Consider the following 15,913-nt stretch of genomic DNA (forward strand, 5'->3'; position numbering starts at 1 on the left):
CTTCACACAGCATAAACAGTAAGGACATCCAAGCAAAAGCAGGCTTGGAAGTTGTATGGATTACGTTTGCAGATTTTTGTTCCAGATCAAGTGATCATGTATAACTTACATAAGTACCACAATATAAGAACCATTTAACAGACATGATGCAGAATCACTGTTATTGCATTAAATGCAGTAAATAAGATGTTATAATAAATAATAATAAAATGATAAGGCAAATATAAATATAGTTATAGCCACTCAAGGAGAAACCAAGACAGATCAATACATAAGTCATCATATCAATACATTTACCAGCAAGCCCATACATTATAAATTACAGAATCAACCCACCCATGTACTCAATACACAGTTCAGTGAACAAATAATGATAAATCTTTTTTCAGATTCTCAGCTCATATGTAATTTATCACGTTAGCAGACTGTATAGCAAACCTGCTATTCGAGGTTTGTGAACGGTGATGTCTATTTTCATTTAATATAAAGACACCCTATGCATCAACTCTCTTCCTTTCTTACCTCATAATTTGGTGGAATTCTCGCCCCAAAGCCCAGAGCAGAAAATCTTTTGTCACTGAAAAACACAACAACACAGAAGTCACACTTAGAGGTACAGTAATAAAGCACAACGCAGGCTCTGTTGCACAAGCCCCTGGTCATCATGGAGCTGTTCTGCGTCACTGCTTCTGCGGAGAGCTCTCAGAAAACACACAAATTGGTCCCAGTACCCAAACGACAAATTATGTTTTCACCTCTGTTCGCCCCTAATTGCTTACACTTCTTGCAGCTCCCATTTCATAATCGTAAATCATAACATTTACAGTTTATTACGAGTACTTATCATTTAAATTTGCAATAATGGGTTCCCAAGTAGAAACAGTGGCACTGCAATTGCTAGTGTCGCTATGAGGGCGAAAACAAATTATTGGGCTCATTGTTTGAAACACAGTTTATCCCCCTTCGGACACAATACCAATCACATTTAAGTTTGCCGAAACTCTGCCTGTTATGGTCGTCATTACAAGACTTCAGTTTCAAAATGAAAGGACAAGTGAGAACAGGCAAGACTCGAACTGTAACACAGCAGGTAGGACAAACTAAAATAAGGTTATAAAGAGAAAACAACACGAGACAATACATCAGAAAAAGAGAGAGAGGGAGTAAGAGTGAGAGAAAGAGCAGGAGACGGGGGAGGGAGGGGGAGAGAGAGAGAGAGAGAGAGAGAGAGAGGGAGAGAGGGAGACTTGTGTTGAATTGACATTAGCATGGTTATTGATACAGTGTTTTTGAGAATGTTCACTGTCATTATTATTTTACTGTACAGATGTATTCTGATTGCTTTCTGATGCTTTGGCAATATTTGCATATGCAATAAATTATCTGCCAATAAAGCAACTTTGAGTTTGAGAGAGAGGGCGAGAGTGAGAGAAAGTGCAAGTGAGAGGGAGAGCGTGAGAAAGAAAGTGAGAGAGGGGGAGGGTGAGAGGGAGGGCGAGAGAGAGAGGGGGAGGGAGAGAGAGAGGGAGAGAGGGAGGGAGAGAGAGAGAGAGAGGGAGGGTGAGAGAGGATGAGAGAGAGGGAGAGACTCTGAAAATAGCGCAGCAAGGGAGAGACAGACCCAGCTGGGAGAAGCTGTGAGACACAGCTCTGATCACACAGCCTGACACATGAGAACAAGGCTTCCTGCGCAGCTTCACTCTCTTGAGCGTCTGGCTGGCAGCACCATAACACCACATCAGCACTGCAGTAAAATAAACAACTGCTGAACACCACATCAACAGTGCAGTAAAATAAACAACTGCAGTAAAATAATACCACATCAACACTGCAGTAAAATAAACAACTGCATAACACCACATCAGCACTGCAGTAAAATAAACAACTGCAGTGAAATAACACCACATCAACACTGCAGTAAAATAAACAACTGCAGTGAAATAACACCGCATCAACACTGCAGTAAAATAAACAACTGCATAACACCACATCAAGAGAGCAGTAAAATAAACAACTGCAGTGAAATAACACCACATCAACACTGCAGTAAAATAAACAGCTGCAGAACACCACATCAACACTGCAGTAAAATAAACAACTGCAGAACACCACATCAACAGTGCAGTAAAATAAACAACTGCAGCACCATAACACCACATTACATTACATCACATTACATGGCATTTAGCAGACGCTCTTATCCAGAGCAACCCACATCAACAGTGCTGTAAAATAAATTAAGAGACAGTGGGGGCTCACTTGTGGGGGCTGGGAAATGCTGGAGACGAGGCGCCAGTGGGTAGATTAGGCCAGATTAGCACACCAGAAGTGAGCAAATGGAGTTCCATTATCATGGGTATGTGAGACTTGGACACCTCTGAATCGATGTTCGGGGTTCTACAGAGCCACTGTACGGTAATTGCAATATATATAACACTAAAACAGATGCAATGCCCTCGGCAAACAAGAAGCTATTTCACCATCACCGCGTTTTGCTCCAGAAGACAACACATCTTGTGATAAAAAATTTAAAAAAGATATTACGAAAGAGTTACAGCTTTACATGGAAAATTGTACTTTCGTATCTGACTGAGAAATTACTTGGAGGGTTGTTTCTGCAGTTCTGAGGACATGAAAGATCCGTTTTATCTGTAACGATGTTTCACTCCATTCTCAGGTGACACCACACCCGCCTTCCCTCCCCCTCCCCACCTCTGACCAAACACACATCTCTTTCGTCTCAGAGAGCCTCTAATGAAGGTCTGGTTACAGCAGAAGATGTTGACACGTCCAATTAGCGGTGCAATCCATTCACGGCACTGCTACAAGTGAGTGGGAGAACGGCACACCCACGGCAGCGCTGCCCGGGGCGATAAACATCCTACAGACATGTTCATCGGCTTCAGAGGATGCATTCCCTCGAACCCACCGCTTCTCACAGGTCTCCTCTCAAACACTGTGGAATGCGGAATAGTGTTTCTGGAACCAATTAGCAGTGGATGTCTTTCTGCGGATGCCTTAAATAACACTCAGTTGGAGAAATTCATTGTAAGCGCTTTGTTCAAGGATATGACCTCGGATCCACGGTTAACAAAATAAAGATTTTTCTAATATGTTTCAAACACTTTTGCGTCACAATGGGGAGCAGACATTGAGCATTGACGGAGTCAGCTCAGTATGCGAATGATAAACTGAATAACGTTGCACAAGCTGATGATGAACATAATCATAACCGGAAGAAAAGGAGCGAGACCTAAGCAAAGTTATGACAACACAACAGAACGCTTTCTAAAAGGGAAAATAACGTTCACAACCCAGCTATTTATGAACAAGCATGTATGGGCGACATCAATGAAAAGACTGCAGCAGAGCACCCACGCGTGTGCATGAAGCATAACCGTCCCTTTCCGCTTTCAAAGCTACGGCAGCGAGTCCTACACGAGGGCAGGGGGAACGCGCTCACACCTCGCACCTCGAAACTCCCCATTATAACACAAGAGCCCGACATGTCCGCCGAACCTCCTGGGAGCCGAAAGCCTGCTATTGTTAAAACAAGCTGCCATATTTGAACAAACCAGATTGAATTAAAGACAAGAGAGGATGCAGGGAGAGGACGCCGGCTCCTTCCCGCAGACTAGCCGAGGCGCAGAGTCCTCTCGTCGTCTCTGTTCTTGTCGCCCCCCCCCCCCCCCGCCCCTGCGGGTCCCCGGGAGAGACCCCGCCCCGCCCGGGGGTGCAGAGCTGCCAGTGGGGCCGCGCGGCAGCCACGCGGAGAGCCGTTTCCCAGGCTCTTTGAAGCGGCTTCGCCTGCCTCTAATGAACCCCGCGGGAACGCGGAGCGCCCAGAAAAAGGCCAGAACCAGTCAGCAGGGAGACGGAGAGCCACTTGAGTGAAATTGGCCGTGCCAGAGCACGGCAGCCAACAACACACGCACTCCCATTGAGAGAAAACTACGGCGAACGGATAAACAAAGCGCACGAAAAAAAGGACCGAGAGAACATCTGAGGGACGGATGTAGCCTTTTTTTTTTCTTTTTTTTTTTTGGGTTGTTGTGATATTTTTGTTACTTCATATTAAGTGAGTCACTGCGGTGGGCAAGAGGGATCCAACTTCAAAACACATTGCGTGGGCGCGCTTCCTCTGTTGTTTCAGGCCCACAGACCTGGCGCTGAAGGCAGGGCTCTTTTGGCCGCGTTTCAGTCGAGCAGCGTCGGATGTCCCCGAACGCCACCAACCGTCTGAGGCCCATGAAGAGGGGGGCACGTAAATACATTAAAGAGCGTGAAATATTAATATCATGACAAAAAGGAGTCCCAACCTCAACCTCATTTTGATCTCCAACCCATGCAGAGTCATGAATCCATGGTGTACGTAAATATCAGCGTGTCAGTGCTTCTGCAGCTTCAACGTGTACGAGGGTCAAAGCTGCTGTAACCCTAGTATTATTATTTAATAAACCCATTTTATTAAATAATTATTTATTTATTTTCTCTGATCACATTTTTTTTGGACAGTGACTGTGTAACAGCTGATGATGAAAAGTTATCAAAACCATTTTTCTATGTATTTTGCCGTACCTCTATCACAATGTCTGTGTTAAACAGGAAGTGAGCGTAATTTAAATTATTACATTCTCGTCCAGAATGAACACTTCTGAGGTCACCCGGCTAATGTTCATGAAACATAAATGATTATGTATGATTTGGAGTATGCTTATGAAAAGCTATTAATATCATTTTTGCAATACAAAGCAGATGGGAAATGGGTGAAAAGAATGGAATGCAGTACCTGGGTGAAACTTCCATCGCCATGTTTTTGTAAAATTCACGAAACGCATCTGGCGCCATCAGATGAGACATATATTTTTCATGTTTCTGACTCTCTCCTCAACTACTTGGCCCACACTCAAAACCCCATTCATTGCATCCTGACAGATGATAAATAAGACCGTGCAGTTGTGTGTGCCATTTGCTCAATGCTGCCTGGACCCCGTTAATTACTGCTTGCGGCAATATTCTCATTCGCGTCTGAGCTTTAATAAAAGAAGAAAGCCAATTACAATACAGAGCTGCGATGATTCAACTCCACAGCTAATGACCTCTAACAAATCCTCCCACAAACCTCTCTTTGTATGAATTATGTTCTTTTCCCACATCACATAAAAAGTACATAAAAAATACAATATTCTCCCCCCCATCCCCCCACCCCCCACATGTGAAGAATGGCTCAATGTGTTTGGACCCTGAAGTGGTTAGATGTTGTTGGCACAGATTTGCGGTTATATCACAGAGCAAAAAGCTTGAAAGAAACTATTACAGGCATGTCCATAGCAGGAGCTGTGGGTGGTTTTCCTTATTTAGAATCGTTCAGCTCCTCCCCTCTGCGTGCCATTCACTGCATGATATTCCCTCACGGTTGATGAATATTATTTGACTAGTTTTTATTACATAACTTCAGTAAAATGATACTGATTTACTCCTTGCTCCTCTTCCTACCATGTTTCTGTCTCCTGTTTTCCTGTACCTGTGTGGTATTCTGTTCTGTTTTTGTTCCGTTTTGGTTTTTCCTGTTTACGACCTCTGGCTCATTTGTATTCTGATTCCGGATTACGTTTTTGTACTTTTGCTTGTTTGGGCTGGTTACCTGTTTTTAGACTTTTGCCTGCTTTTCGTTTATGCACCTGATTGCCACTGATTACCCTGTCTGCCTGGATATCGACCACTGCCTGCCCTCTGTTCATTCCTCATTAAAGCCTGCCTTTCTTCACCTTATCCCGAGTCTGCTTTTGGTTCCTCTATCCCGGTTCCTGACAATTTAAGAGATTCATAGATATTTTACATGTGTATTTGTGAGGTTTGCATTAATTTAATAATTTAATTAGTGTGGACAGACTACTTACGTAGTAATCATATATCACATAGTGCTGTCCATAAGTATCTGGACAGTGACACATTTTGAGGTTCTTTATGGAGTTCACAGTGGATTTGAAATGAAGCCATGAAGTGCAGACTGTCAGATTTAATTTGAGGAAATTAAAATCCATATCAGATGATCCATGTCAGAATTACAGCCCTTTTTATACATAGAGGAGCAAAAGTAATTGGCCACTCAGCTGTTTCTTGGCCATCTGTGTGTTGTTGTATTATTAGTTAATGTACAAAAAATAAATCAGAATAAATTGATGAGAGATGTAGTAATAAAACATTGGGCAGGTCAAAATAAACTGCTTGTTACATTGTTAGGTAGCAAGAATCCAGTGGTGAACTCAGCAATCACAAACAACTTGGTCGAGCACAGAAGAAATCTATAGTTTTTTACTGAAGAATGCTTTCAATTGTGAAGAAAATCCGATTTTCAACTGTCAAACACGTCAAAAACACTCTCCAGGATGTAGGCATATGTGTGTCAAAGAAGACCATAAGAGAAGACTACACCAGCCTCAGAGGGTTCATTGCGAGATACAAACCGCTGGTAAAACTCAAAAACAGAAAGATGGCTGCAGTACAGGCCTGGCAGAGCATCACCAGGAAAGATACCCAGCATCTGCTGATATTGACAAGACACAGACTTCAGGCAGTTATCAAATGGAAAGAATTTAAGAATTTGCAACCAAGTGTTAAATATGACCACTTTAAGTGAATTTATCCGATGACTTTTTGTTCCCCTTAAAATTGGGGAACTGAGGGACGGTCCCCAATATGGATGCAGCCCCAAATGAAAGCTGACAGTCTGCACTTTAACCGCTTTTTCATTTTTTAATTTCAAAGCCAATGTGCTGGGATACAGGCCCAGAACAACAGAAACTGCATCGCTGTCCAAAATCCGGGCTGCACCACCCAAAGTTGCAAAGAGGAAACTTTATCGAGGCCAGTAATGAGGGAACAGCCATCGGCGATGAAGATATTCATGGAGGTGGATCTCGGTTCATATCAGTGAGCAAAAACGCTGCCATTTTAGACGGGCTTCAGAGTTACAGCCTCAAAATGTGTAAATGAGAAAGGGAGAAGACTATTCCTGAAATCCACCGTGATTACAGGATTCATGAGTTTTATTTTACCTCTGTATGCCCCCTGCTTTACATATCCATCAACCTACCACGTATGAGACGATGTTAGAAGAATAACAAAAAGCTGCCATTTGCTCTTTTCATTGTTGTTGGATTAATGACATGCTGGTATGGTGTGCTACAGAAATGTTTATAATTACTGCCAAGATAAAGCACTTGTTTTTATGGTCTCTGCAATCCTTAGAAACATGTGAGTTTGCATTGACTTGCAAACAGACCTGGCAGACCTGCTAAAAACGCTTTTAATGAAAAAAAAAAAACAGAAATAATTTGCCACTAATAACCGAATGCTACTTTTTTACATAAGTACTGTCATTATAAAAAATAACAACAACCTGAACAAGTTCCACCTGTCTTCTGCACTTCATTTTTTGAGAATACAAAATAACAAGCAATGTTGTTTTTAAACTTGTTAGGTAATGGACTGTAGTCCATGGCAACATAAATCATTTTCCCTCAGCATTTCAATTTTTTCACAAGACCTCTTGAAATAAGTGTTTGCTTATAACTTTGAGGCACATCACATTCAAGCGTTTATGCGTCCGACTACACACGAAAGCCGTTGAGGACTTGCGTTAAGTAAGTCCAGCTGAAATGAGATGCAGCACGATACTCCAGGGGAAAGAAAACTAACTTCAGGAAACGAAAGGAAATGCAATAACGGCCAGCAAACTCCGGTCCTCGTGTGAACAATCATTACGCATCATGAATAATGCATTAGGCCCACAGCGAGTCAGCGCGCCAATATCTTAAGGCAACAATCACACAGCGCTAACCACAGGTGTATTTGGGGGAAAAGTAAGAATGCATTGATTTATTTACAGTGTTAAAAAAAACCCTGCAGAACTCCTGTGTTCACATTTAGCCTATGCAGTAGAATTGGAATTTAGCTTGCTGAATGCATTTAGCATTCCGATGTTTATATTCGGCCCTAGCGACTAACAGATTCTCAGCAACTTTCTCCTGCAGCACAGTAATATAATTTTGTTTTGCTACTTTTGAAAGATCCCTCCGCATGACCTTGTGTAACTCTGCAAGGTCTTGGGTGGAACGAGAATTTCTGCGCAGAAACAAAATAATTGTCAAGAATGCCAAATTCCACTTTTTTGGGGATCCACAAACTTATAAACCACTGTAAAAAACTGACAGCAACAATAGTCATCTCTGACAACCCACAGTAAGCTGTCCAAGCCGTCGACAACTAATTTTGAGATTATGAGTCATCCTGATGCCAACATCTTGCTAGTTGTCAAAACGCACACACTGTACTGCAACAGCAAACAGCCTCAAGTGGAAATTCTCAAGAGGATCTAAAATGCTGTCAGGGTTTCAAGATAAGCAGTAAATGCAGTGTTTGACTGAATACACACAGCACATTTGCATTTCACATCGTCTGAGTGAGAGGGGGACTGGTCCCCAGTGGATCCCACTGAAGGACGAGAGTCACTGGCATGGGCTGGTGGACATAGGAGGGGGTTATAGTGGGATTAAACCGGACAGAATCAGATAAATTAATGAACTGCACTGCGTGACCGCAAACAACAGAGGTCCATCCTGGTAGCTTTCCCCCCAGAGGAAAGCTAAAGCACTCTAGAACCACACTCCGGTGGTACGACTGATTGATAAGCGTCTTTTTTTCTCCTTGTCCGCATGAGTATGAAATATATGAAATATTACTCGTAAAAAAAAAATACCTGTCATAATCCTGACAAATCTCCCCCACCGCGATCAAGGCCTTCAGATACTCGTTGGGCTGGTAGGGGTTGATGTAGTGCAGGGAGCAGCTGTTTCGTGGGTCCCCGTTGGATGCGGTGAAATCGATGGCCACCTGGAACAATGACAAATGGGCGGAGAAGCTTCAGGCCCAACACGCAGTACACAGACGCGGTACACGGCGTGCATTTTTCTCAAAGACGGGGCTTGAGTAGCAAAGAAAACAATCCAGCCCTGCTGAAAAAATGAGCTCAAGCTAGGTTTTGAAACAGCTGGCGGCTGGTATTTCAAGCCTGGATCATGGCTGGATGTCACACCAGGGAGCATATGTAATTATGGTCAAACGAATGGTCCAAACCATTGCTATTCAGCATGGCCAGAGAAAGAGATGAGGGATAATTGTGTCACTGGAAGAGGATTGAGGTCGTAGCCACAAGAGAGCATTCACCAGGGCCATTGTCAACGCAGGACAAACGTTAGCTCATTTTCGCCAATATATTCTACCTTTTTTCTGTTCGCCACTCATCCTTTGAAAAGGTAGTGTGGAGCGAACACAAATGTCTGCTGATGGGGAAAACACGGAGAGAACAAAATTTAACGATCACTTGGCGGTAAAAATATACTTTGATCAGTGCACTGTTTCCTCTTAAAAACGAATCAGCTCGCTGGCACTGTTCGACCCAAGACGCATCCATTTGTATTAAAAAGGTGTTGTTGGAGAACTAAATGTTCATTTAAAATCGTTCAACAGTAACGGCCTGCTGCAAACGGTGAAAGTTCGGGGTGAACGTTTGCGGTCTTGAATGCACGTCAGGTATGTTGGGGCCCTGGAGGGGGGTGGGGCAATACTCTGTGAGCTTGTCATAAATATAATTTTCTATGGCCCAGGAATAATACAATAATAGACTTTTGTCCCAGGCCTGGAAATTTCACTCGGCAGCACTGGTGAAAATCAGAAAAATCACTTTCTTTTTGTGAGATATCTCAAACTGACAAATTGGCACATGACCAACACCCTTCACCATGTTGAGTATTTACGCTTGCCAATGGTTTTTCAAAGCGTTCTTTCCACCTCAGTGATGAGGGAGGTTTCTAACACAGCGGGGGCCTTTAATTAATATTCATTATTGATGGTATGATCCAGGCCTGGGGGGACAGCAGGGTGAAGGCCAAGGTTAAACGGGATTCAGATTGATCTGGAGCAGCTGCCTCTGGCAGAAACACGATCTGCAGTCCGATTATTCACACTTACAGGGCCACTAATGGCAGCCAGCAAGAAGAAGAGCACAAATTTTCAGACTGACAGTTTTATTGACTATATATTGTACAGTGGAATAACAATGATTAAATGGTTTCTGAGTTCAACAGCAACAATCAAGTTCAAGCTTGTTTATCTTTCTGTTTACCTTAATTTGTGCCATTCACCAGACAGTACATTATATCAATTAAAGGTACAATAGGTAATTTCGGACTTATAACGGTCAAGAGAGGAATAGCAGCAACAAACATCTTCAAACCACAACACTGTTTACTCCCCCTTCTCTGTGAATGTGCTGATGTTGAAACACCATTGGCTGTGGCAATTAGAACCAATTTTCAACCAATGAGCTTGAATTATTGTACAGTTATACAATGGTTTTGGTACAGAGTGTCGGCCTGTCAACTGTATATTTTCAAACCCGAATTTAAGGACTATAAACACAGGCGGAGGGTGAGTCAACATGTCAGTGAGCCTTTTTCAACGATAGACAGCAATTTACCATTACAATGGTCTTGTAACAATGTTTTAACACAAAAATCTTACCCATTGTACCTTTAAATCAATGAATCAATCCTAAATATATTTGAATGCATTGCTTCAACCTGAGAATGACACTTTCCAGAAAACAGCACTAAACTTACTGTGAAATGGATTTGGCATCCGCCCATGATGTAGTCCAGGAAGGAGTAGACCCGGTGGAGCTGAAGAGGACCAGAGGATAAAGGGTCATTGTGGGTAAAGCGTCATTGTACTGGAGAATAAACAGCGCTGATTAAACTCTGGCTTTAACTCAAGTGCTTAAGGAAGCTGATATTGATCAAAGCAACATGGCTTCAGTAACTGTGGAAGTGACACATCCGCAAGATGCTACAATGGGAGAACTGACCAAGACAAATATCAATTCATATGTTGATGGGAGAGTTCCCAGTGCATATCAAGAAAATTTGATATTTGGATATTTGCTAGTGACACGGCCAACTGCTCGTTTACCGAACTCAAAATATGTCGAGTAACTGAATGGCAAAAACATGCACACAAGGAATTCTACAACTAATCTCTATCCTCATACCTTGAGGTCATTGAGAATGACCACACCAGAGTTCTTGTAGTTCCTCTTCTTCAGCTTGTATTTTGGATTTAAGCAATCCCACGTGACCTTGGGACACACAAAGAGCGGGTCAAGCGCACGGCGAGGAGGAGTGGAGTGGAGTGCGCTAAAATCACCCTCATCCTCATCATCATCATCATCATCCTCATCATCATCATCATCATCATCATCATCATCATCATCGCTGCAGAGGCCTCTCTCACCTTGTCCCCGCCCGAGATGGTCTGCAGCTCGCGGAACGTGGTGTAGAACTCGCCGATGAAGTCGTGCTTCCCCCGGGAGTCGTAGTCCCAGACGAGACACTGCGAAACAGAGGCATCACTCGGCCGCCATTTCCCTCTCACGCCGACAATGACCGTCTGCGCGCAGAATACGCTGCAAACCTCTCTTATCTTCAGAGAGCAGGAGCCCCACACGCACAGGGTGAAGTGTACACCGTATTTGCTCGGTGCATGTTTACATTTCAGACAACCCCATAAGATATGCAGTACGTGCAGTAGATATTTCAACGGTAGACGCGTACATATTTATCTCTCATTTCCTTAGCATAAACCCGAATGACAAAAAGGTTTGGACTTGTATTTAAACAGCTTGTATCGGGAAGTAAATACAGAACGGAGGGGGAGAGAGAGAGACTGCTGAGAGAGAATGAGAGAAGAAAGAGAGAGAGAGAGAATTAGAGAGGGAGAGGGAGAAAATGAGAGAGAAAAAATTGAGAGAGAAGGAGAGAGAGAAGGAGAGAGAGAGAATGAGGGAGAATGAGTGTGAGAGAGAGAGAGAGAGAGAGAGAGAGAGAGGGGAGAGAGAGAGAGAGAGAGAGAGAGAGAAGGAGAGAGAGAGAATGAGGGAGAATGAGTGAGAGAGAGAGAGAGAGAGAGAGAGAGAGAGAGAGAGAGAGAGTGAGTTTTGCCGGGCTCCCCTGTGTCTGCCTGTGTTCGGGGAGCTCATTAGCGGTATCAGCCGCACCTGCGTCCGCCCAGCGAGGCGAGACAGGGCCTACCTTCAGCTTCCTGTCCTCATCGCAGCTACACAGCGAGATCAGCGACACTTTAAAGGGCTCCCACACCGGGTTCAGGTTGTTCTTGATCACCTGCGAAAGGTAGCGGGGGCTTCAAACACACGCACACGCGGGCGTGCGCCTGCGGAGAGCGCTGATCTCCTGCTCTAACTACGGCAGGAGAACAGGGCCGTTACAAAGGAGTGTGAGGGCTTACGCCTATTCACGCAACATGAAACGTTTCCGAGGGCGTCCTGACCTCAGTTCTGTGGACGAGTTGCTCCGATTCATCGTCGTTGATCCGGTATATCTCCAAAAAGGGATCCGATTTACTGAAGAGATCCTGTGAAAACCAAACGAAAGAAGGCCGGTGCCATCACCTGTGGATTGTGGATCGCTAAAACAGGGGTCACAGAAAAAAAACCTACGGTGCATTTTACACTTCTCAAACAGTTCTGAAAAAATGACATTAGGAAGCTGATGTGAAGAAAACTTGGTTTGGAGAATCTACAGTACTGCGCAAAAGTCTTAGGCACCTGTATAACATTCTGTACTGATAAGATTCTTACAAAAATAATTAAATGAAAGGTCCTAAATAAATGTACTATACATTTTACATGACATTTTAGAAATTTGGCAGAATAGTTCAAAACTGAATCAAATCAATATTTACAGTTCTTCTGCAGACTTTGGTTGGCTCCTTGCTTCTGATCTCAGACAGCCTTGATCAAGTTTTTATGTAAAAAGTAGCTCACAGTAATATGTTACTTTAATTAAAAACAAAAACGTCTCTGTAAAATAAAATCAGAATTGGAAAATGAATATTTGGAAATCTCAAATGTGTTCTTTTATACTCACACACACACAAAAATAAACATATATATAATAAAGTCTAGGGTGCCTAAGACTTCTGCACAGTACTGTGGATTCCCAGGAGGTGTGTTCTGACTAAGAACAGCAGAGGACACAGACTAATACAGCCCTCGATCTGCTCGGGGGAAAGAGAGCCGTCCCCATTTCCACAGCTTTTATCCGGCACATCTCCGTGGCTGCAGCCGTACAATCAGGTAGCCTCCATCTGGTTGTCATAGTAACATTTTCGCCTGTGATGTCAAAACAGACATACTGCGAGTGGACATGCACTCCCCATCAAAAGGTGAGGATTTCAGCGCTCATTAAGCGCCTACTTCAATGAGAGGCGCGCCGCCCTCTTTCCATTACCTGCACCACAGTCTCCGCTCATCCACGCAGGGCACGTCAGCGTACGATTGTTAAACTGTTGCGTCTAATAAATGTGGCGATAAGATAAGTACGGTACGTACAGAAAGCCTGTATCTGTAATAACAGAAGAGAGGGCGAGTCTGAGAAGGCAGGTTTTCGGGAAAACAGGAGTGAATATGACACAATCGAACAGGGCCCCAGTACTTCGCCACAGTTCATCTCTTCGTTTGAGAGCCAGGCAGCTGGGAAATCTGTGCTCCAATAAGCCTTGTATAACTGAAGCAATTAAACCCGCTCCCATTGATACCGTCCATGGGCTCCGCATCCTTAATGACTGCGGACTGCATCATTAAAATAAAAAATAATAACACAAAGGTTTTTTTTGTTTTTTTTTTAGATTTAAGACGTATCCACAAACAGTGGAGAGAGCTGTTGGTTTGTCTCCTGTGAACTATGAAAAACACAAACAGATTCAGAGATGACTGTCCCTGATTAACGAGGTACTCCAAGTCATCTTAACCGACAGATTCCATTTACAGATTACAGGGTGGTGATTAGCCGTGTTCCCGCCAGACTAATCCCTTCCCCTTTAGTCAGGTTTTCTATTCTAAAACAGCATTGTTTCAGCCTCCATAGGGTTAGTATTTCATTTCACAGACCCATATGGTAGACCCATATGGTGCCACTACACATCTGCACTTAGGGACCAGAACCAAAGTGGTTCCCTTTTCTTTTTCAGGGTCACAATTAGTTATCACCAAGTAAATACACTTCAACACCCTTACACCAATGTGCCAATTGTATTTACACAAAGGCAGCGTGCTCTGAGTGTGCAAGAATAGCCGGGTTCCTCCTGAGACTCTCCCATCGGGGAGTTTCATCTCATCACTGTGTGAGGGCTTTTCTCCCCACTGGGACATTTTTGTTACCTCGTGTGCTTTATTTGGGTGTTCTGGCCTGGCGTTCACTCCTCCCGCGTCTTTGTGGCAATTTTAACTTTCTGAAAAAAGTGCTACACAAATAAAATTTTAACTGGAATTGAAGTGGAAGAACACGGACGAAGAACTCGCTTCATTTCAGGGCTAGACTGAAGGAGGGGTGAGAAAACGGCTGTGCTGCAAAGCCCGCAAACGGTGCGATGGGTTATTACATTTCAGTTGCCTGTGAAATTAATCATTACAATCGTATCCACGGACTGGCTATCGCTCAGATATCCCAGGTGACCACTGCATATATGAAAATGTACAAGAAGAAGAAAAAAACAGCGTAATAAACCTACAGCCGCACAGTCGCTATAATCGGTGCAAACAGGAATGTTGCTCATTGGTATGCCCCCTCGATCGCTGCCTTCGGCCTCCAGGACTGTGACATGGCACGGCTCGTGTGAGGAGTCCTGGCAGCGGGCCCTCCACGCGCGTGCCAACGTTCCCGTACATTCCCGCGGCGCGGCCGGAGAGGCGGCAATCAGCAACTTTGAAAATGGCTGACGAGTGCGTTAAACATTCATGCGGGAGGGCTGGCCCCTTCCCAGCGAGGACAGCCGGCCCGAGGCTGCAGGGGATGTTTGTGTTTCAGACCCACAATTATTCCGGAACCATCCCCCCCTGTGCTCTTGTGCCAGCACCCTGCCACCACCCCCCCCCACCCCCCATCAAAGAGTAGATTTCATCACTGCACATTTCAGCAGGACTGGTGGAGCAGGCTACATAGAAAACTTCAACTTTTGCCCTTATTCAGCTTGTCTAAAAACGAAACTCAGTTAATGGATTTTCTTTTTGGTTTGTTAATCCGTGTAGGATGAGGGGTGTAGGTTACAGAACCGAAGCGGTTGGTTGATATCCGGTGATTTCTCACGTGAACCGCCATTCTGTCTATCCCAAAAATACAAAGATCAATACTGATTAGACGAATATATTTAGCAAAGGGAAAAGAGAACAGGGGCAGAGAGAGAAGCAGATCATCAGGAAATCGGTTTGATACGGAGCGCAGTTTTGGCCCAGGGCCCGCAGAGAAAAGGGTGGATGAGAGAAAGAGAGAGCAAACGGGAGGAACAGGAAGAAGAGGAGCGAGGGAGGGAGGGAGGGGGGCTGTTCCCTGCCGAGGGCCCACATGGCCGGGTAGAGCGCAGGCAGGAAGGAGCCGTCTCTGAACAGACCGTGAGGAGGAAGCGGCCCGTACCAGACCCGTTCTGAAATGAACATCAAGCGCTGGATCGGCTGTGCTCCAGCGCCAGCCGGAACCAGGGCCCTCAGGGGCTCGCTGTCCGCCTCCACGGAGGACAAATAAGATAAATGCTGTATGAGACTCTTTACCCACACTTCACAGGGACGAGCCTGTCTAATGTTTTAGTGAGACTGACATTTCCATGTCAAACGACGTCTTCCTCAGAATAGCAGTATAAATGCTACTTTTATTTCAGGTTTGCAGGTACAACCTCGAGGAGATGCACTAATCCAGGGCATCCGAGGCTTTCGTATGAAGCTTGCCTGAGCCAGTGGCCAAAAAGCACCACCAGAGTAATTTTAACTAACGGTTTTAACAGGCAA

The 15,913-nt window shown here is 44.2% G+C and overlaps 1 protein-coding gene across 1 annotated transcript in view; it reads right to left on the minus strand.

Annotated features, from left to right (window-relative positions):
* LOC133111494 (copine-7-like) overlaps nucleotides 1–15,913 on the minus strand; it is a 29,630-nt gene that overhangs the window by 7,903 nt on the left and 5,814 nt on the right. The window contains exons 4-10 of the mRNA XM_061221902.1: nucleotides 12,406–12,489; nucleotides 12,150–12,239; nucleotides 11,353–11,451; nucleotides 11,111–11,197; nucleotides 10,683–10,742; nucleotides 8,762–8,895; nucleotides 523–577 (exon numbers count right to left, since the gene is read on the minus strand). Of these exons, the coding sequence (XP_061077886.1) occupies nucleotides 523–577; nucleotides 8,762–8,895; nucleotides 10,683–10,742; nucleotides 11,111–11,197; nucleotides 11,353–11,451; nucleotides 12,150–12,239; nucleotides 12,406–12,489 (609 nt within the window). The remainder of the gene's footprint in view (nucleotides 1–522; nucleotides 578–8,761; nucleotides 8,896–10,682; nucleotides 10,743–11,110; nucleotides 11,198–11,352; nucleotides 11,452–12,149; nucleotides 12,240–12,405; nucleotides 12,490–15,913) is intronic.

The sequence above is a fragment of the Conger conger genome, chromosome 15, assembly GCF_963514075.1.
Source record: "Conger conger chromosome 15, fConCon1.1, whole genome shotgun sequence".
NCBI lineage: Eukaryota > Metazoa > Chordata > Actinopteri > Anguilliformes > Congridae > Conger > Conger conger.